At 43.8% G+C, this 20990-nt stretch overlaps 1 protein-coding gene across 2 annotated transcripts in view; it reads left to right on the forward strand.

Moving 5' to 3' along the window:
* The first annotated feature begins 3221 nt into the window (after positions 1–3221).
* The window catches only part of SH3RF2 (SH3 domain containing ring finger 2), a 114802-nt gene continuing 97033 nt past the window's right edge, over positions 3222–20990 (forward strand). The window contains exons 1-2 of one of the 2 annotated variants that reach the window (XM_081036349.1): positions 3222–3361; positions 4404–4887. In XM_081036349.1, the coding sequence (XP_080892475.1) occupies positions 4510–4887 (378 nt within the window). In that variant the 5' untranslated portion in view covers positions 3222–3361; positions 4404–4509. Of the gene's footprint in view, positions 3362–4176; positions 4888–20990 lie in introns of those variants that run through there. The other variant, XM_081036350.1, reaches the window with a different exon arrangement.

The raw sequence follows: 20990 nt of genomic DNA on the forward strand, positions 1-20990 counted from the left end.
TTAAAGCTTACAGTCTTTGGGGGAATCAGGCATTAAATAAATTATTACATAATTGTTGAACTATAATTATGATAACTGTTATGAAGGAGAAGGGTAGGATAAACTTTCCAGTCGCGAGATTCAAGGAAGGCTTCCCTGAGGAAGTGGCATGTGAGCTAAAACTTGCTGTGGAGGGGGTAGGAAAGCAAAGGGGGCAATAACAAAAGAGAAGAAGAGGAAGAGTGTAACTAGAAAGTGTGTTACAGACTGAAAGAAGAGCATGAACAAATGCCCTCTGGCAGAAAAACAAACTGTCCTGAGTAAAGAGAGAAAGCCAGTGGGACTGGAGTGGGTCAGTGGGGGGGAGATGTGAGGGTAAGTTGAGGCAGGAAAGGTGAGCAGGAGCCAGATTATGTCAGGTCTGACGGGAGAACAAGGTTTTGATTTTAATCCTACAGTCAGTGGAAACCTACTGAATGGTTTTGAACAGGGGAATGATGTGATCAGATTTGCTTTTTTTTTTTTTTTTTACATAAATCAAGATGTACTTGTAAATACAAGCAGCAGAAGCTCATAAATGTCACACAGGTATTTAAAAAAGAGTACAGTCTATAATCACTACATAACAGTACAAATATAAACAGGAGTGTGGATGAGGTGGGAGCAGTGAAGGGGGTGGCCTGAGCCTGGAGTCTGGGAAGGTGTGCCTAGGTCACCATTCTGTTTGTTTTTCAGGACTACATGTTCATCTGATTTGACGCCAAGGTAGCATTTGGGTAAGCCAGGGTAAAATCCCCACTTAAAATTCTACCCCTTCTTCAAAAGCTTCAAAAGAAAATTTCTCCCCAAGTTTCAATGAAAATTAACCTCTGATGTGGCTGGTATTGGGGACCACCTATAGGGTGTGATTTGAGAAATGCGAAAAGACCACTCCTGTTCAATGTAAACTTTCTCTGTTCTCCACTAGTGCCTAAGAAGCTACCATCACAATTCTATTCTGCTGAATCTTCCATTACCAAATATGCCAGTACGGAGCAGCTCACTGGATCTATCCCGCCTTTCTAGGACACAGCTGGGTTTTATTTTGTTTTCTCGGGGATGGGAGGATTTGAAGCTTTTTGAGACCACTGGCCCTATAGGACCATGGAGGAGGCCATGAGCTTGGGCAGGTTACAGAGAGCAGGCTCCTTTGATTTCATCATTTTGTTTTAAGCTGGCCCTGGGATACAGCTGGTGTGTACAATATGGATAATATGCATAAATGTGTGTGGATTTACACAGCCAAGGTATATGGGTATACTTAGGACATGCACATAACATTATAACGGAAGCAATAACAGTAAGGAACACAGGCCCTGGGACTGGGCCAACCTGGGTTCAGATCACAAGCCTTGTAAGCCTAGGAAAGTGACAGCGCCTGCCTTAGAGGGTAGCTGGCAGGATTCAATGAGAAAAATCTGTTTCAAGTCTTGGCACTGGCCCATGGCATACAGCAAGTGCTCTGTAAATGTTACTGTTAAGATCACCTGTGTGTCCTTATGCAAGCATGTGTGTGCATGTGCCTTAAGTGCAGATTTGGGCACCTAAGGGAGATAGAGGGTGTTTAAGAACAAGAGGGAAGGAGGAAGCATGTTCCCCAGCCCCGCAGCAAGAGTTGGGCACTGGAGCAGACCTTTCTAGAGGCTGAGAGGACCGCAGGGCAGCTCACAAAGGAGAGAGCGCAGCTTTACCAAGTGGGAAACAGAGTAAGGCACCGCAAAGGGTCTCAAAATTACAAGGAGCTTCCTGATGAGCACAGAATCTATAAAAGTGGAAATAATTGGAGTCAGACAATAGAACGGGATATGATGTTGTTGAAGCTCAGACAACCCTCCATAAAGGGGAGGCTGAAAAAAAAGAATTGAAAATGGTCTCTGAAATGGACACTTCTCCAAATGGAGCTTCTGTGCTCCGACGACAATTGACTTTGCTCCATCCTGATTCTCTCCACTGTTTGGAGCTTCACGGGTGTTTGCTTTTTCAGAGCTGACATGGAAGAACTTTGAAAAACATATCCACCATCATCATCAGTTCTCAGGCTGTTTTTTTCCCCCTCTGAATATTTGCCCCGGAGTGGTATCTAAGGGCTTTCTGCATTATACAGAAGTGCCATCCTTAGGGGGAGAGAGAAGATACAGGAACGCCCAGTTTCTAGTCCCAATTCTGCCCTTACCTCACTGGGTAACTGCAAGGAGTCTCTCCATCTCACGGGGCACAGCTGCCTCATCTGCAAAAGAAGATGACGGGTCAATTTGGGTCATTATCTATTAACTTCCTGCCATCCCAGATGAGGTTTAGCTCCCTACCATCTCTCCTCCCCTTAAAGCTGTACCATCACATGACATGGTACTTAAGAGTACAGACCATCTGCCTATGGCTAGCTGTGACTCCTGGGATGAGTTATTTATTTAATCTTTCTGTGTCTCCATTTCCTCCTTTGTATCATCGAGTTGCTAAAAGGATTAAATGAGTTAATAGAGGTAAAGAGTTTAGAACAGTGCTTGGCACAGATAAGGGCTACCGTGGTGTTAAGTAATATTATTATTATTTACTTTATTAAATACCTTTGTTACTTTACATGAAATATGCTATTGATAAATCAAGAAATAAAAGGATAAGCATTATTTGGGGCTATGAAAAAATTCTCCGGTGGGTAGGGGGCAAGGGGAGAGCTGGGACCATTGCCTTTCTTCTTTTGAAATCTCTTCTGTGCTTTCATTTTTTCAAGGATGTAAATGTACTATTGTCATTTTGTTTTGGACGTGACACTATTTTTTAAATTTAAAGAGATTGAACCAAAAGATCACTGAAGTCCCTGTCAAATCCCTAAATTCAAGGATTGACTCTGATTTTTAAGGAGCAATACTTTTTAGGTGGCCTGCTTATCTTTGTTATCATACCTACCATAATGTGTTTGACCTTTTCAGGAAATCCGTATATAGGTTAAAAATAAACCCAGTCACCTTCACATGTTTATAACTGAGTGGGTTTCGACTTCTTGGATGAGAGAGAAAATGAAAAAGGTGCAAATATAAACTATAAATACTTGGCCTTAAGGGCTGACGTGTTTTGCTCCTCATAATCTGTTACATAAAGGAGGGCTCAGTAGCAGAGTGAACTCAAGGAAAACCCGCTGCTGGCCGCCCGGCAGTGAAAGAGTTAACGGGGCTGGGTAAGGCGATCCCTTGAAAGGAGTAAGACTCAGAGTTGTTAAAGTTTTCCAAGCTGCGGCAGGCAGCCAGGCAGGCAGTGTGGCTTCTGGGGAAAAGGAAGCAAGTTGGAGGGAGCCTGGCAGAGCCGTGGATCCTGCTGAGCTGAACTCAGCAGAGGTTACAAGCTCAAGGTCAGTGGTCCCCCGCGCAGTTCCCCAGAGCTGACATCTTTGGGGAGTTGTGTCAGGAAGGCAAGGCGCCATCTCATCCTCGTGTGCCCAGTCTGCTCTGCTTCCTAGTGGGTCCACCCGCCCTCCTGCTGAACCTTTGGGGGGGGCGAAGCTGGTGGCTGAGTTCACTTAAGCGTTGGCACTTTTGAGGGACCCAGGACCTATTCCCAGGAGACTTTTCGAAACTGGAGACTTCTTCTTTTCAGACATCCAGAAGGAAACTTTCTGTAACAAGCTCCCCCCTCACCCTTACCCCCCCACACACACACACACACCTGTGTATGCTGCTCCATCTTGGTTTTTGCAGGCTGTGATCACAATCCAGGATTCCTATCTGCTTCTGTTGAAACTGAGAACGATTGTCAAAGTAGCTAAACGGGCTGCATGACTTTTTCTTGTGGGAGGATTATTGTCTCTGAGTCTATTGTCTGTCACTGAAAATGAGTTTCTAGTAGAAGTTTTTCTTGTACATTGCTGGAACAAAATGATGGGGGAAGGTGCAGTGGCAAGGAAATAGTTCTACCTCTGCATGAGATTCAGATAAACTTACCCATGTAAACTTGACTCGTCTGCATGTGCTGCGGGTGATAGAGAAACTGAAACCTAGGGAAAGAGGGGTAGGTAGATCATAGCCAGCTTCGTAGAAATTGCATTCTGAGGGAGCTTGGATTTGAGAATTGAAACTGTCTTGGGTGGTAAAGGACCCTCCTCGAGCCCTGGCTGGAAGACAGGCTAATTCTGTCTCCCTGATCTTGCCTTCCACACAGAAAAGCAATGAGTAAGTAAGTAGTCAGTCACCGTTGAAGGCTCCCTTGGATCCTCCAGCAGGCAGGAGTTGGGTCTTATACCTGCGAGCACTGAATCAGAATGAGTCATCTGAAACTTGAGTGCTGGAACAAAGTACTTGCAAACTGCCTTATGAGACACTGCCTCCATGTAGGTGGGGTATAGCTCTCAGAGCAGTCACCTTTTTTTCTCCTCTCATCCTTTCTCCTTCAAACAGGCAGGAATTTTGACGCTCTCAAGAGGCCGGCTCTGCCCCCCTGGCTTAGCTAACCCTACAATGTGGACTCTGCCCCTGCTGCTCAGGACTGGAGTTTTAAAATAAGATGGATGATTTGACGTTACTTGATCTTCTGGCGTGCCCCGTGTGCTTTGAAAAACTCGATGTCACAGCCAAGGTCCTCCCTTGCCAGCACACCTTCTGCAAACCATGTCTCCAGAGGATTTTCAAGGCCCACAAGGAGCTGAGGTGCCCCGAGTGCAGGACCCCGGTGTTTTGCAGTATCGAAGCACTGCCGGCTAACCTACTGCTCGTGCGCCTGCTGGATGGTGTGCGCTCGGGGCAGAGCTCAGGGAGAGGGGTCTCCGTCCGCAAGCCTGGTGTGCTGACCTCACAGGACAGCAGGAAAAGCAGGACTAACCCCAGAGGCCTGCAGTCCAGCCCTTTCCGGCTCGTGCCGAATATCAGAATCCACATGGATGGGGTAAGAAAGATCTTATTTGTTCGTATTGTGTCCCCCTGGGAGGTTGGATTTGTGTCTGCCGGGAGTGAGGGGTTATCACTTTCAGTTAGGTTTCAAACAGGTGCTGCCAAGGATTCCTCAGAGATCAGGTTCTGTGGGCGGCGACCATTTTACTGAACTTTGGTGGAATCCTGAGCCTATGTACTCATTCCAGGAATTCTTCTTAGAATCATGAAAGCGTCCTAGGTTCTTCTTGCTTCTTGTCCAGAAGGTAGTAGGACAAAGAAAGCCCTCTGGATTTTATTTTTGGTCTTTTGCTTCTGCTGTTCTGAGGCGAATCCAGTGCACAGAAAAATGCAGAGGACGGATGGGAAACAGAGAGAAAACAAACTCAACTGCGTGTTGCTTTGGGTATCTCGGAGAAGTTTCCAAATGTCAGGTTTTGTTTGAATTTTACCCAGATCCATGTTTCCGCCCCGTCCCCGTCATAAAGTGCTATTATGACAATGTTCATTCATAGTCTATTCAAAGCTACCAAGGTACTTGACGCCCAAGTAGGGTACAGGAGGGAGGTGTGTATGTGGGTGGACTAACGAATAGGAATGGCTGGGCTGTGAAGAACAGAGTGAACAGGGGCCCCACAGATATGTCTTACTTTACAAAACGAATAAAACACACGTCAAATGCACATCAGCGGCTGCAATTAAAAACCGAACGGGCCCAGCAGAGCCATATAAGGTATCACCCAGTGATGTGTTTGGTGTTTGGACAACGTGAATCGCCGTCAGCCTTGTTGCAGGAAGCTGTGGAAGGGCACGTCTCGAGAGAAGGACATGGTCCTGTGAGTCCGGCAGGATTATTTGCACTGTCACCCCAGGAGTCAGTGTGCCAGCCTGAACATGGCAAGCTGTGTCCTGACCCGTTGGCATACTTAGAAAGTCAAAGCTGCATTCTGTGCTGTGTTACCTATTGCGAGCTTTAATACGGGCGGCAGCATTCCAGCACGCGGGGCTGTGAAGAGTAGCAGTGGGTGGGAGCATCTTCTGGAGTCCTTCCCAGCGCGGGAGAATGGGCTTGTGATGTGTGTTCCGAACGATTTTCTAAACTATTACTTCCAACAGTTCACTCCTCCTTCAGTTCACTGCACCTTCATGCTGCCCGTGCAGGAGGGGAGTGTGGAACCAATCAAACATGAGAGCGGGAAGAAGCGGGGCGTTGGTGCAGGTTCTTCACTGCTTTTTACTGCCATTGTGCTTGTGTGTGTGAACACATTCCAGAAAAGGGCTTGACACTCTTCTTTAAGATTTCCCATTAGCCCTAGGTCCAGCCAGCAGTCAGAACTCACAGGCCTGGAAAAGGCAGGATGGGGGTGGGGGAGCAAATGTCTCTCAGACATGCCTTATTTATAGAGAATGGGCTCTATCTCCAGCCAGCAAATCTCCCTTTGAATTCCTAAGACCCAGCAACTCTTCCCCTCCCCAACCCTGCAGAGTCTGACTTGCCTCCCCATAAAGTATCATTACTCACTAAGAAAGTGTTGCCAGACCGGGAAGAGGCAAGTCCCTTATAGCCTTTGGATATTTTTTGTTCGTGTTTTCATCTTTTTGGATGTGGCTATGTTGCTAAGAAGAGGTAGCAACAAACGGATCCACAGCTACCAAGTTTTTCAACCCTAGACAATGATTCCAGCACCCCGCCCCTCTTTCCCCCCCCACCCCCCCACCCCCCCACCCCCCCACCCCCCCACCCCCGCTACAGCAGAGGGAGTTGTGGGGATGAGAACTGGTCGTACGTAAGAGATAGTCATTAAGATACTGCATGTCCCTGGAACTCTCTCCCAGGGACTTGTAACATCAGACCAAGGTGCCAGTGATGGCATTGCGCCCATCCCCTGAGCTTCACTGGACCAAATCCTGTCCATGGGGCGGAAACACAGAATCAAGCCCTTGAAGGCTCCTACTTTCAGGCAGGACCTGGTTTAGTAAAGATGCTCTGAAAGAGAGCAGAGCCGCCCGTTTCCTTCATCTCCTGAGCCTACCTTTCTTGAAGGGCCTCATCTCAGCCCTTTTGCCTCTCTCATTGGGGACATGAACAAGCTCATTCCTGGATGTAAATATGGCTGCCATTCTACAACCTGTTCTACTCCCCCAAAATATAACTATCTTTCCTGTAAGTGTGAAAGCAATCCTGCATGCCTCAGTTCAGAGAACTGAGGATTGTCTGGGGTGCCACACGCTGCTCCAAGTCAGAGGAGTAGACGGCATCCTCAGTCAAATCCTCACCAAGTTACTTGCCCTCTCTCGTCCTCAGTGTAGTCAACAGTATGTAATACTCACTACCCATCTTCCTCCAGGATACTGTAAAAATTATCTTTGCAACACACGGTATATCGCCTTAGAAAACATATGCCACATAATACATATGCATTACCTGAAATGCAAAGCATCATCATTATCATTAATTTAAACTTGCTGTATGACTTTGGGCAGTCCACTTAAGTTTGCTGGGTCTCAATTTAAATTTCTATAAAATGGGAAAATGTATTGTAAAAACAGAGGGCCATTGTGATGCTTAACTAATTAGTGTTTGCAAAGCACTTTGGATCCTTAGATGAAAGGCATTTGGAAGATCCTAATCATAGTAAACATTATTATTGACTGTTGATTGTGCCCTGCTGTGCATGAGGCATTCTACAAAACACAGAAGTACTGATAGCCCTTGCAGGGGAGTGTAATAGGTATTATTATTGAACTTGAGTCTATGATGAGTCCAAGCCAGGCTAATAGTACTAAGTATGAAGTACTCCCCTAAGAGGGCATAAATAACCTGTGTTACAGGGTACCATTTTGTAAAACACCTCTTCCAGAGGACTCGGTGTTAACCTGGCAGTTGGAAAGAGTTCGTTTAAGTTCCTGTCCACAAGTTTTTTAAGTCCAAAGCCTGTTCTGCTCACCTAGACTCCTCAATAAACAAGCTCATCGTGAGGCCTCAAAGAGGCCTGGTGCTTCTTGTGCCAGTATGCTAGGGTGGAACCAATGGTCACAGGTATGATGCCAGCCCGAGAGAAAGAAAAAAAAAAATAGCCCATTGTGACTACCTATCTAAAACTCTCCCAAGCCTATTGTGTAAAAAGAAAACTTGAGCAATGGCTGTAGGTTTCTACAGCATACAATTATTTCAAACCAGGAGGTAAGATCAGCAGACTCTTGGAGGGCCCCTGACCATGTGAATCCCACTGGCTCTTCTCCTTCCCAGGCTGCAGTCAAGCCAAAGGAACTTTGCAAGCCTTTGAGAAGATCATAGGCTCCCGAATAGCTGATCTATCTTCCTCCTTATTCTGTTACTCTTTAATAGTATTGCTGACTTCAGATAGGCAGGGAAGCAACAAAGCTAAATATTTACGAACTTAGGGTTGAAAAATATCAGAATTCAAATCCTGCTTCTGCCCCTCAGTAGTTGTATAATTGGGGTGAGTCAGAAACCTCAGGGCCTCCAATTCCCCATCTGTAAATTGGAGGTAATAGTAATACCTATTTCAGAGGGTTGCTTTGAGAAATAAATGAGATGATTCATGTCAATTAGCTCTTAGCGCAATGACTGGCTCAGCTTAGGAGCTCAATAAATGTTAGCTGTTATTGTTATTGAGGTGACTCAACACTTTCCACTTTAAATTACACACCCTCTTTTACCCCCTTAATCATTAATCATGTGTCCTCCAGAGATGTTCCTTGGTACCCTGATTTCTGGCTTCTTTTGTTTGTCTCCAAATGATCCAGGGCCATAATTCACATGAGTTGATTCTAGGAGGAAGCCTGCTAGCCAACTTCACTTCCCCAAATAGCAAGCAAGCTTAAAGGAAGCCCATAAGCATGGCAAGAACCTGGTCCACTTTCAAGCATCACCGGTTTTTCATTACCTTCTATCTTTCCTATTCCCTGTCTCTCACTCTCCCCAATACAGACGTTGCCACCCTGCAGGGCTTTGCAGGGCTGGACTTTCTCCCTTCTTTGTTCAGTATCATGCCAACCACACACATTCCTGTCTCACTCGCCCTATCTCAGCGAGAACACACCTGCCACCTCCAGCACACAGAGCAGGTGTCTGTGTCCTAGAAACGTTTTCAACTGGTGTTGCAAGCAACTGAGGGAGAAAAATGAGGTCAGAAAGCACATGGGGGAATTGAGGCTGGACAGAAACCAGAAGGCATCCGAGTCCCATTTCTGGGTCTCAGCTGCTATGTCCTGCAGCAGAGCTGTGACACAGACTGTGGTTTTTGCTAAATTTGCAAGGGGACTAAACCCATTTCAAGCCCCCGAATACAGCAGGCAGGTGCCACCTGGGTCAGCAAGGACCACACGTGGCAGGTGGAAGAAGACATAAAGGCAGGAGCTGAGGTTGAGAAGTCAGGAGATCCAGATGGTTCTCCAGTTTCACACACATTTGCAAACGTTTTTAAAAAACCATATGGCCCCAGATTGGCTCTGTCCCCAACCTATACTTTCTTGCTCGTTACAGTTCCCTCCTTTTTGTTGACTACTGTACTGTTTAAGGATTGCAGTCAAACTGAGCTGGGTTTGTGTTGGGATTTAATTATTCCTTAGCTGTGAAGCCTTTGGCAATTCACTTAACCTCTCCGACCTTCAGTTGCCACGTTTGTATAATGGAGACAACAATGGTGTGCATTATCATGAGGCTATTATAAAAGTAAAATGAGACAATGTATATAAAAAGCTTAGTACTGTGCCTGGTACATAATGGATGCTCATAAATGTGAGCAACAGCAAATAACAACATTAGAGGAGAAAGTCCGCTGGCATTGGATTTGGAATTCTTTGCATCCACACGTACATGTGCAGAGACCTCCATTGAAAAGTAAGCGAATGGGGACAGCAAAAGGAAAGAGAGTTCTTGAAAAGACAAAACCGTCGTGATGCAAAATGGTGGTTTCCAGTGGTTTGCCAAGGGTTATGCATTGGGAGAGGATGTGACTCTCAAGGGATAGCTTGAGGGAGATTTATGGGGTGATAGAAGCATTCTGTGTCTCGATTGTGGAGGCAGTTAAATGAATCTATATATGTGTTAAAATTCACAGGAATGTGTACCAAGAGAAAAAAAGTCATTTGCTTGTATGACGATGTTTCAAATACTATTTTTTTAAATGAAAGGGAGCTCTTGTACATTTCTTTCCGTCTCTGCCTGATTTTCACCTGGTCCACTCTGATTGCCTTCATCTCTGTGTTTATTGATGTCAGTGCTATTTCTGAGAAGGGCTTTGCCATCATCTAAGTGATCAGGGTTATTGCTGCACATGGGCTCCTCTCTGTTTTAGGGAGCCATCCTATTACCTTCTTCAGCTTTCTCATCAGTTAAAGGTGTCTGGCCAAACAGTGGACAGACACAACAGCTCATCCTCCATGGGATGTCCTGGGCAGATGGGTGGGGCAGGAGGGTCTCCTTACTCAACCTCAGTTATCTATCACGTGCACTGGGGGGCATGTCACCTAACAGAGTAGGCAATGCATATTTTTGTGCTGTTTTCATTTCCTCCTAGGAATGGTTGCCTGCCACATGTCCCTTCATACTATAAAGAGATTATGGAACATGGGGAAGTGCTTGTTCAACCTTTCTCTAGAGAAGAGCAGCCTCATCCATCCCATTCCAGATGTCATTACATAGCTTTGGGCTTAGGTGGGACCAGCTCAAACACAGCTCCCTTCGATTTCTTCATCTTCTCCCTTTCTCTCTCATTTTGAAACTCATGCTTGTATATTAGACCAGTCTTTCACTAAGTGTATTTTGTAAGCTATTAATGCATGTTCCAGAAAGATCCAAGGTTAAACATCCCTGAAATTAAAACATCTAAACTTTTATTTTTCTGCAGGACTTTTCAGAACTTTTAGCATGCTAATGAATTGTTCATCTCTTAGTGGTCAATTATAATAAGAAAGGTTTCCCAAATTTTTGGGACAGTGGCACCCCCTCCCCTTTTATTAGCACCTTGAGTAATATTAATTGTCCATGAAACAGATTTTGGGAAATGCTGTCTCATACTAATGCACAGGTAACTGAGTCCCCAAAGAGAACCCCTATTGTAGTTACAGACTAGTGACTCATTCCAAGAAGAGTTTTAAGCAACTTCTTGCCATTAGAAGATATTTTTGGAAAATTGTTTGAAACCCTTTATCACCACCTTCTGCAGTATGTACTTATCTCCATTCAATAGTGTCTAGTTATCGGCACTATAGAAATCTACAGAGCAACATGAAGATTGTCACTTTCCCAGTGTTTACTGTCTAATGATATACCATATATAGGGTATATGTCCCTGACTTAAAGATATTATCCATTATAAGATGTATTATTTAGTTATAACTCTTAAGAGAAAAAAGACACTACAATGTTAGATATTCACTGTAAGATACATCCAATTTTAGAAACATTAAGATGTGAAAAAAGGAGTGTCTTACTAAAGAGTACATACTGTCTGATTCCAGTTATATAAAATCTAGAAATGGCAAACTATGAACGATAGTGATTTGGGGGTAATGCAAATGTTTTATGTGATTATACATAGGTTTCCCTAAATTCATCAAAATGTATACTTAAAAAAAGTGAGTGTTTGTATGTAAATTACAACTCAATAAAGTTGATTAAGACAAAGAAGTCTTAGACTAAAGAAATGATAGTTTATGAAAATTTCAGGCAGGAAGGTGGCTCAGTTTGAGAGAATGAAGTTTGGCCAATTAAAAAACAAACAAACAACTTCCTTGAACGCATAGGTGTTTTAATAGTCAGGAAGGACATGGTCAGATGAAAAGGCGGGGTCTATTCTGGGCATGTGGGTGCTAGAACGGCAGGATCAGATATCCAATACAATGGAAGTTGGAGGAGAGGGAAAAGGAAACAGATGGGAGTCTGGGTGACTGGATACCTGCTTCAAAACCCAGGAAGTGGTTACTCTTTGTAATAAATTACTCTTTGTAATAAAGTCTCTCCAGGGTCAAACTGGTTACATGTCATCACGTGGCCCACTGTCTGTATCTACCAGATGGATTCAGTGCAGCCCCGCAAGGTATCTCTGCTCCAAGTGGATGGCTGAGCTTACTGGGTAACTGTGGACCAGTCTCCGCCTTCCTGGCAGATAGTCATTCATTCCCATTGAAATGGTCAGGTTTCCTGATCACCCTAGCTCACAGGAACACCAGGCAGCGATTCCAAAGTAAGTGGTAGAACACAGGCAAGGAAAGACAAGTCCCCCGGACACGAGCAGCTTCCTGCGTCTTGGGTCTGTGTTGGCCCCAGGATCACACCGTTCCCGATCTCCAGCAAAGAAGCCATGGCAGTCAACAGACTGTTCCAAAGTGCCCACTCTGTGCCAGGCTCTGTCTTGAAAGCTCACATCAGGGATGCCCACGGGGTCAGACTCCAGCACTCAAATAGTAGCTGAGTTCACCTCAGAGCTCTCTCCTTTTTCTGTTTTCCAAGCACAAGGAGAACAGGCAGTTTGGCTTCTCTCTCAATACGGTGCGCTCGGAGCACCCAGCCTACAACTTGACCCATATTGGGGACCTCAGAATATGTTTGGAATGGATGAATAAATAAATGAACAGAGTCATGTCTCCAGTACACCTCCTGGAATCACAGACTAACTCCTCATGATGCAGCAATGAATTCTTCATGAGTCAAACCACTACAGAGCTATGGAAGGAATGAGCAGCACGTTACACTAGGCCTCAAGTGACGTGGTGACTGAAATGTTCTAGATGTGAATTACCTGATTAAATGCCTTTTTGAGTGACAAATAGTACTCTCCCGAAAACACAGTGGCCCAGGTTCAAAACCACTTAGCCAACCCTGAGAAGATAGGGAATGCCACTCCATATATGTCTGAGCTCCTGGGTCAGACACCATAGATTTCATGTGCTCCTTTGACCTTGGGGGAAAGACTTTATCTTGAGTTAACTGACACTTGGTCACAGGGATACCAGTGACAGGTAGGCAGCTGCTCTAAAAGAATTTGCCAGTGAGTTACAAGCTAAGTGGACCTGGCCTCTATGAAGGGGAGGCAGCATTTCAGGGAGGAACATGTCCCCTGTACCTCTCGTGCTGCCAAGCCTACCACACATATTTATAAAATACACATAACATCAAGTTGGCCATTTTAGCCATTTTTATGTATACAGGTCAGTGGCATTAAGTATATTCACACTACTGTGGAACCATCACCACTGGCTACCTGAAAAACATTTTCTTCATCCTCTAACTGGCACTCTGTACCCGTTAAACACTAACCGCCCATTACCCCCATTCCCATGTCCTCACTATATGCTTCTGGGCAAGTTCCCTGGGGACTCTGAGCATCATTGCTATAAAATAGAAATAGTAACCTCACCCCATGGGGTTATTGGGAGGATCTAATGAGGTGACACTTGTAACACGCTTAGCACAGGGTCTGGACAAAGCAAGCTCCTAGTAAAGATTCACTGCTTGCACTCACCCAGGTAGGTTAACCTTTTAAAATACTACCACTGTCCTGCAGTAGGACTGCTATTTTACTGTGATGGAGACGTGGGGGTCATAGTGATCGTGGCCTCCTTGGAGGATAAACCAAGATAATTCTTGTAAAATGCTTAGCACAGAACGTGACACATAGGAAACTCAGTGACAATAAATGTGAGGCATCGTTACTATTTTTCATTCAACAGACATGTACAGGATAACTTTTATGTGTAAGGCCCTTTGCTGGGTTCCAGTGAAGAACAAAAGTAATACATGATCCTCGCCCTAAAAGAGCTCATGGTCTGTGGGAGACAGCCATGTAAACTACTACTTTTGATGCAGTTCCCAAACCATAAACAAAGGACTTACTATGGGTCTGGCACCAGGTAAAGCACGTGTACCTACAGAGGCTCACTTAACTCTTTCTATAACCCACTGAGATAGGTGCTGCTGTTTTCTCTACTCATAAGAGGCTGGCTGGTGCTCAATAGACGTTAATATAAGAAAAGAAAATAGGGAAAGTGGTTATATATCAAAAGTGAACATTCCTGTCTTTGTGCTGTGTAGTAGTAGTTATTGAGGCTGCACTTTTTACAAATGCAGACGGTCTGAGTCCTGATCATGCAGGCATTCTCAGAAACCCATTGACGCTGAGCACTGCGAGCTCAGAATACATTGAGAGGCATGTACATTGGGCAGTGAGTCCTGGTATCATGGTCTCGATGCTGCTAGTTGTGGAAAATGTGCATTTCAGTCGCCCTTCCCTTGCACAGCATGGAAAGCCCCAAGAAGAGTTGAGAGAACTTGAAAGGCTTCCCTGAAAGGTAACAGGAAAACTTTAGCCTGGAGACAGGAGAAATAAGGTACATACACCAAATACCCTCAGGGTGCCTGAAGCAAACCACCCTAGCAGAGAGTGTCAGCCAAACGGCCAGTGCTAGAAAAGGCAAGAAGGAAATTGTCTATCTAATTGGAAGACTGGCCCACGGGGCTTACGGCAACCCATCTTCAGGTCTCAGTGGAACCTTCACTCTTTCAGGAAGTCAGCCCTCTGTCCCAAATCCCAAGCCGGAGGCATGGTTCCACCTCAGGTTCCCAGAGTCCCCAGGGCTACCCTCTGGCCTCCACAGTACGCATAAGCTCCACGATGTTAAGGAGATGTCTTGTCTCCTCTGTACCTGGCACAGCACCTAAAATGCAACCAGCGCTCAATAAATATTTAATTATTGAATGCATAATGTTCACTATATTGCAAGAAACCGTAGTTAGATTTAGGAGCTGCATGCCTGAGGAGCTCCTGGTGTCTTCCCTGAGGCTAGAGGAAAGGAGACATACCAGCCATTTTGTGCCCGGGATCCCTTCCAGCCCCTGTGCTGTTGACAAGGGTGTTTCTTGACTGAAGGCCAGGTGTGTTAAGAACGGCATGTAGGTGCTTGCAGGGGATTCAGAGGTAATTGGAAGGTGAAAAAAAGAAGTCAAACCAGAATGGAGAACACTGCCTGACTGGCATGCCGCAGCAGCCCTCCAAGCAGGTTGCCCTGGTTTTACAGAATTAAGGATGATATCGCCACACACATAGAAGTCTTTTAATTGGTTGCCAAGGCAATGCAGCAGCTTCAGTGGGCATGGAACAGGAATAGAACTCTGCAGAGCTGTGTTCAGGAGGGGTGTTCAGCTGTGATAGTAACAAGCTGCCTGGATCTGAGAAAGGCAAGGCTGCAATAAATCTAGTTTGGGACTTTTACTTAATAAACAGAAATGGCAGAGAAATGAGGAAGTAGGGGAGTGGAGCAGAAGAGAAAACTTCCCTTCCTAGCTCTCTGGAAAAGTCAGAGAGGTAATCTTCTGGATCTCAAATTTCTCCTTGGAGTGGTGAATTCCCATGGATGAGGGAAATCAGAGCAGATTAGTTCCACGCTTGAAGGAAGGAAGACTAGGATGATTGAAGAATGAAAGGGGATGGCAGTGTTCTCTTCCTCTTGGGAGATTATAAAAAGGGTCCAGGGTGCAGGCGCCTGCAGTTTAACAAAAAGAACATTTCCCATCTCCTCCTTTTACTTCCTTTTGTATTAGAAAGGAAAAGACTTTGCAATTAAACATGGTTTTTATTGTTTTGCTTTCTGTTTTCTGAAGTTTTTGAAACAACTAGGATTTTTGTTTCACAACCACGGAAACTTGGTGGTCGAGGCATATCCTGGGTTTCCTAACTTCTCCATTCCTGACTGTCCCAAAGACTAAAGAATCAAATGAACTTCATCACATGGAGAGTGTGTCCTGATTGCTTGGGCAACAAGGGAGGGACCAGGATAGAGAGAAGCCAGAGAGGAGGTAGATGTACTTGTTAATCAACATGAGTAACCATCACGTAGCTCACATCGTGTGCCAGACACGGGGTAAAACAAGCATGTTGTCCTTGAATTCTCCCAACAACCTTTGAAAGGCCAAGATCTTATCCCCCTTTATAGATGAAGAAACTGCCAAGAGGTGGCAGAGGTAGGATTTGAACCAGGTCTGCCTGCATCTAAAGATTGGGCTCTTCACCACATCAGTCAGGGTGACCAAGACAAATCCAGCGTTCCTTTGGGGCCCCACAGAGCCCTGCACCATCTGCCATTGCCAGTCAGTGCCTGCTGGCACCAACACCACCATTCTAATGTTGTCAATAAACTTCCGGAGTGTGATGTCATCCGCAGCCAATCCAACTCCACGTTAACCATGTGCCATGTCTTAACTGGGTGCCACTTGGTCAGAAACTTAAGGGTTTAAATAGTAGAAGTGAGTAAGTGACTAGAGACGGAGACGAGAGAGGGGGAAATGGAGTCAGAGAAAAGAGGAAGGTAGGGAAGGAGAAAGGCAGAAAAGGCACATGTGAAATCTAGACAGGGCAACCAAAAACCACGAAGGAAGGAGGAGGAAAGAGAGGAAAGCTGAGGGAGGAAGCAAGTGTGCGAAGGAGGAATTCTTGGGGAGATATGTTATCAGGACATAATGACCAGTTCTGATCCAGAACTTGTCTGCTTTTCCTGAAATGTAAACAGAGTCAAGACGAACTATTTATGCTCCGTTTCTTTTGGAATCCTGTCATCTGGATAGACAAAATGGTCCATTGAAGGTAGGGGAAAATAGAGCCTGAAATTCAGGAAAGTCAGCTTCTAATCCTGTCTAAGCTGAGAACCAGCCATATGACGTGAAATGTATCTGAGTGTTGAATACACGTTAGCAATTACTATGGTTATAGGAAAAGTCCCAGCATCTCTGAGTCTCAGGATTCCAGCACCTCAATTTTAAAACGTGTGCTCTTCATATAGAATATGCAAACGGTACAGAAGTATTACACTTACACGTTGGTAAGGAAAAAAATATATAAGTTTAAAAGGTTTTCAGAAAAATAGCTAACATGTTTGAGCCCTTACAGTCTTCATGGGCCTGTGCTAAATATTTTACCCGCAAAGCTCATTTAATCCACAGGGCAACTCTGGTTTACAGATAAGGAAACTGAGGCTCAGGAGTACCAAACAGCTTGCCCAAAGTTACCCGTGCAGACTCACTCCAAGCCCACATCACGTTACCCGGGTTCATCTTGATGCTCAGCGGCTCTGCCTCCTTCACGCCCAGAGGAGACATAGCACATACCTTTTTATGTTTATTAACATGGCATTATTAATATACATCTCTGTCAAGTTGTGTTACCTGTTTAAACTTTGTCACTCCAGAATTACATTGTACCAACCACATAAGCAGGGACCAAATGACTCCCTAATTCCTTTGTATTCTGGAATTTCACACCTCAAAAGGCAGTTCCCAAAGACTCAGGTCAGGGGGGAAGGATAAGGGACGAGCTGCACAGAGACACAGAATAAAACTAAGGTGGCAATGGAAGAAAACCTTTCAAATGTAAAGCACAAGGTATGAAAAATTTGAACACGGAATTGGCAGCAAGTGGCCCCAGCTTCACGCTTGTAGTTATCTATTCGCACTTTCTTATGCAACTGCTTGCTCAATTCCACCCACTGTTTTGGTTTTGGTTTTAACGTTTTAAATTCTTTTCAAAGAATAGAAAAGTGATCACCGGGTCACAGGGGATAAATCTGACGGAGATTCCTGATACATAATATTAATTTGCTTTCATCTGTGTTTGCCAAGAACTCTTTTAGCTACAAGTGACAGAAACCCACCTCAAGCTAGCTCAAACGAAAGTGGAAATTTGTTAGCTCACGGAATGACAAATTCGAAGCTGGAGCTGGTCTCAGGGCCTCTAAGGACCCAGATTGCCCTGTCAGATCACTCTCCTCTATCTTAACTCCACTTCTTTCTATATGTTGGTGTCATACTCTCCAATTGCAAATGACATTCTCCATAATGTGGATGGAAGAAGGTGCATGCCCCAGAGTTCTTAACCGCATACAATAGAATCCACTGCCAAAACAAAAAAGAATCCACCGCAAAACAAAACAAAAGATTGAAGAAGAAGAAAGATTAATTTTTTTAAAGGGATATTAGGTAGCTCCCAGAATTTCTGAGAGGATTGCAAAGCCTCATTTGAGACCACCCTGCCAGGAACGACGCCCCAAATAGCCATGTGCTGACTTCCAGGGCTGACCCAGCTGGCACTGCACACTGAGGCCTCCCTTGGCCCGACACCCTTTGCTGCACGTGGAGGTCATCCTTGCGTCAGCCTCCATCACCTTCCCATAGAGGTGGAGACCTGTCCTCCCTTTGTGTCAATAACTCCCAGTTTAAAGTTTACTCCCTATCGCTGACATACTCGTAGCCTAGATACCCAGCTGAAAGCATTGCTGATTGATAAAGCTGGCATTTTCGATTTCTTAGTACTGAGGCAATTTCTGCAACCAAAATTCATCAAGTAGATGGGTTCAGATGGAAAGGGGTAGAAACATAGGGCATTTGGATGCAGCGCATTCGAATTACAAATATGTACTATAAGAAACATGGCAACTGACAGCTAGATTTGCATCTTTCCAGCTTCAGAACCCCAGAGAAAAAGGAAAGTCTCTTTCAACACCATCTAGTTCAGTGCCTCGCCCTTAGTAAACACCTGTTGGCCTGAATCCAGAAGCTTTAATTGAAAGGCCTGAACTACAACATGAAACACTCTAGACATACAAATGCTTAAAACAATTATATTTCCACTTTAAATTTTAGCTCCAACTAAATGCGGTACTATTTATCAAATAACATGCAAAATTTCACTTTCTATGGTTGTTTGCCAAAAGCAAAAGGTGCAATTTCATAACTCTAAAATTTTAACAATTGCAAGAAAGAATACCTCTTAAAATTATAGTAAAAATGTTTAGTTTATAAATTTTCTAAAACAACCATGCTTTACTTTTATAGTGTTGAATTTATAAATGAACTGCATTTTAATAAAGTTTGAAATAAAATTCACTTGTCCAGGGAAAAAATAATAATAATAAGGCCTGATTTCAAATCCTGACTCCGTTGTGTGTATTAATAACAAAACTAAGATAAAATTAAAGTCTTATATCCCCCTAGTTTCCTGATGTCTAAAATATTTGTTCCCTCGTATTCAATAATGTAAAGATTTTGTTGGGTAGCCGATGGACATGCGTCCTATTTGGGAGACCACCTCAGAGATAATGTGGATGCCTGATCATGGCATTGTACACCAGAAGCTAAACATTAATGAATGCCAACTATAATTTTATATATATAATGTGATGGCTCGGTGTGAGGTCGGAGGGATAATGGATGGGGGAGGGGGGTTCACAGTGTGAGGGATATAAATGATGAACGTCTAAGTATTACCTTGTCTTGTACACCTGAAACTAATAAAAATAAAATAAAATAAAATAAAATAAAATATTTGTTCCCTGAACTTTTGTTTAAAGATAGGCAGGCTGACCTACCTCACTTGTATTTAACTTTTATGGCTGTCTAATTTCTTTTTGTAGGGGGAAAAAGGGACATAATATTTCTGATAAATGGAAACCTGGCATTTTTACCAATGGAAGTCTACTGAAATAGAAAATGAGATTCTTACCTAGGAAGACTATTAAGAGGCTATAAAATTGTTATTGGCACTTAAAGATACATTAGTAGGGTCAAAAGTAGGATCAAAAAGAACCCAGTAGACATGGCAGATGGCAAATACAATTCTGTTTCATCAGAAAACAGGACAGTAAGTTAAAATGCAATCTGTGAAAGAGCTTTCACAGGTAGTGTGATATTTGATAGCAGCAAGCAACTGATGGAAATTTTTATACAGATGCAGAGATCAGCTTTGCTAACACATACTCTTGCAGTGAGCATCACCCAGCCTTGGCTCTTGCAAAGTTGCCCGTGGATATAAAATGAAGAGAGCAAATTGATATCATTTTTGAAGATAGTAGAATTTTTCAGAAGCCACTGCATTCCTCCATTCATCATCTCTCTCTCTTTTCTCTTTTTCTCTTTTCTTTTGTTTTTTGCTTTATGTCAGTTCAAGAAGTAGTGGGGAAAAAATCCTGAAGCAGTCAGCTTTAATTGTCACATATTGACAGTCTTCCTAATTTAGTAGTGAAACTAAGGACATATTGACTCATTAGAATTTTCTCATTTTTCAAGAAAGCACATTCTTTGACTCTTCTCCAGACTACCACTGCCTCTTTCTGGCCTGGGGGATGGGAGAGAGCGAAGGGGAGAGATAACATTTCAGATATGGATGAAGTAACACTCACAGAATTCTAGGAGCAGATAGGAAACTATTTCAGGATTTCAAAGAATGAAAAGACTCAGTATCTAAAATACAGGAAACAATCCTGGTGAATAGTGGTTAAAAGAATTTTGTAGCTTTGATCTAAAAAAAATAGAAGTCTGGATATCTACTCGGCCACAGTGGTTTTATCATTTTAACTGAAGTTGCTGATTGAGGCCGTCAGTTCAGCAAGAAAGAAAAGTTGGCCAAGCTAGATGTTAACCTGAAGTGTCAATTTTTATTAATACTGAGTAGACCAATTTATCCAAGGAAATCCCTCCTGTGTAAACACAGTTTATCAACTCTCTGTGTGAGGACTTTTTCAGTGGTACTCTGTTCGTTGTCAAACTAACTTAAGCCAAAAAAAAAAAAAAAAGAGGGTGGGGGAAGAAGGTGACCAAAGGATTGGTAGTTTCATGGAAATTTGGAGGGTAGATCTTAGGCATGGCAAGATCTACAAGTTCATGGTCATCTGAATTCTGTATCTTTCTGTCTCTCATCTCAGCCTGTTGCCATGTTCTTCATTCTCAGGAAGGTTCTTTCTAGGAGAATGACACTGGCAACCAAATTTATATCATTCATAAAGCTCTTAATCTTAGAAAAACTGAGGGTGTCTTCCATGATAACGCTGCCAAGGAAACTCCAATTAGTTTATCTTAGGTCCTGTGTGCATCTCTGTGCAGTGACTATGGATGGGACAGAAGGAGCAGTCTCATTGCTCAGAAATAGGTCACATGGCCACCCCTGAAGCCAGAGGATAGGGCAGGGTCAGCTCACCTGCACCACCAAGACTGAGCAGAATTACTAGGGAGTAAAGGAGAGGTGGTTCACAAAAGAAGAGATCTGAGCAGACAAATGTCTCAATAAGAATGCATTTAAATAATGGGTACATTTGGGGAATTTTTAACTT

The sequence above is a fragment of the Rhinolophus hipposideros genome (assembly GCF_964194185.1).
Source record: "Rhinolophus hipposideros genome assembly, chromosome: 23".
Lineage (NCBI taxonomy): Eukaryota > Metazoa > Chordata > Mammalia > Chiroptera > Rhinolophidae > Rhinolophus > Rhinolophus hipposideros.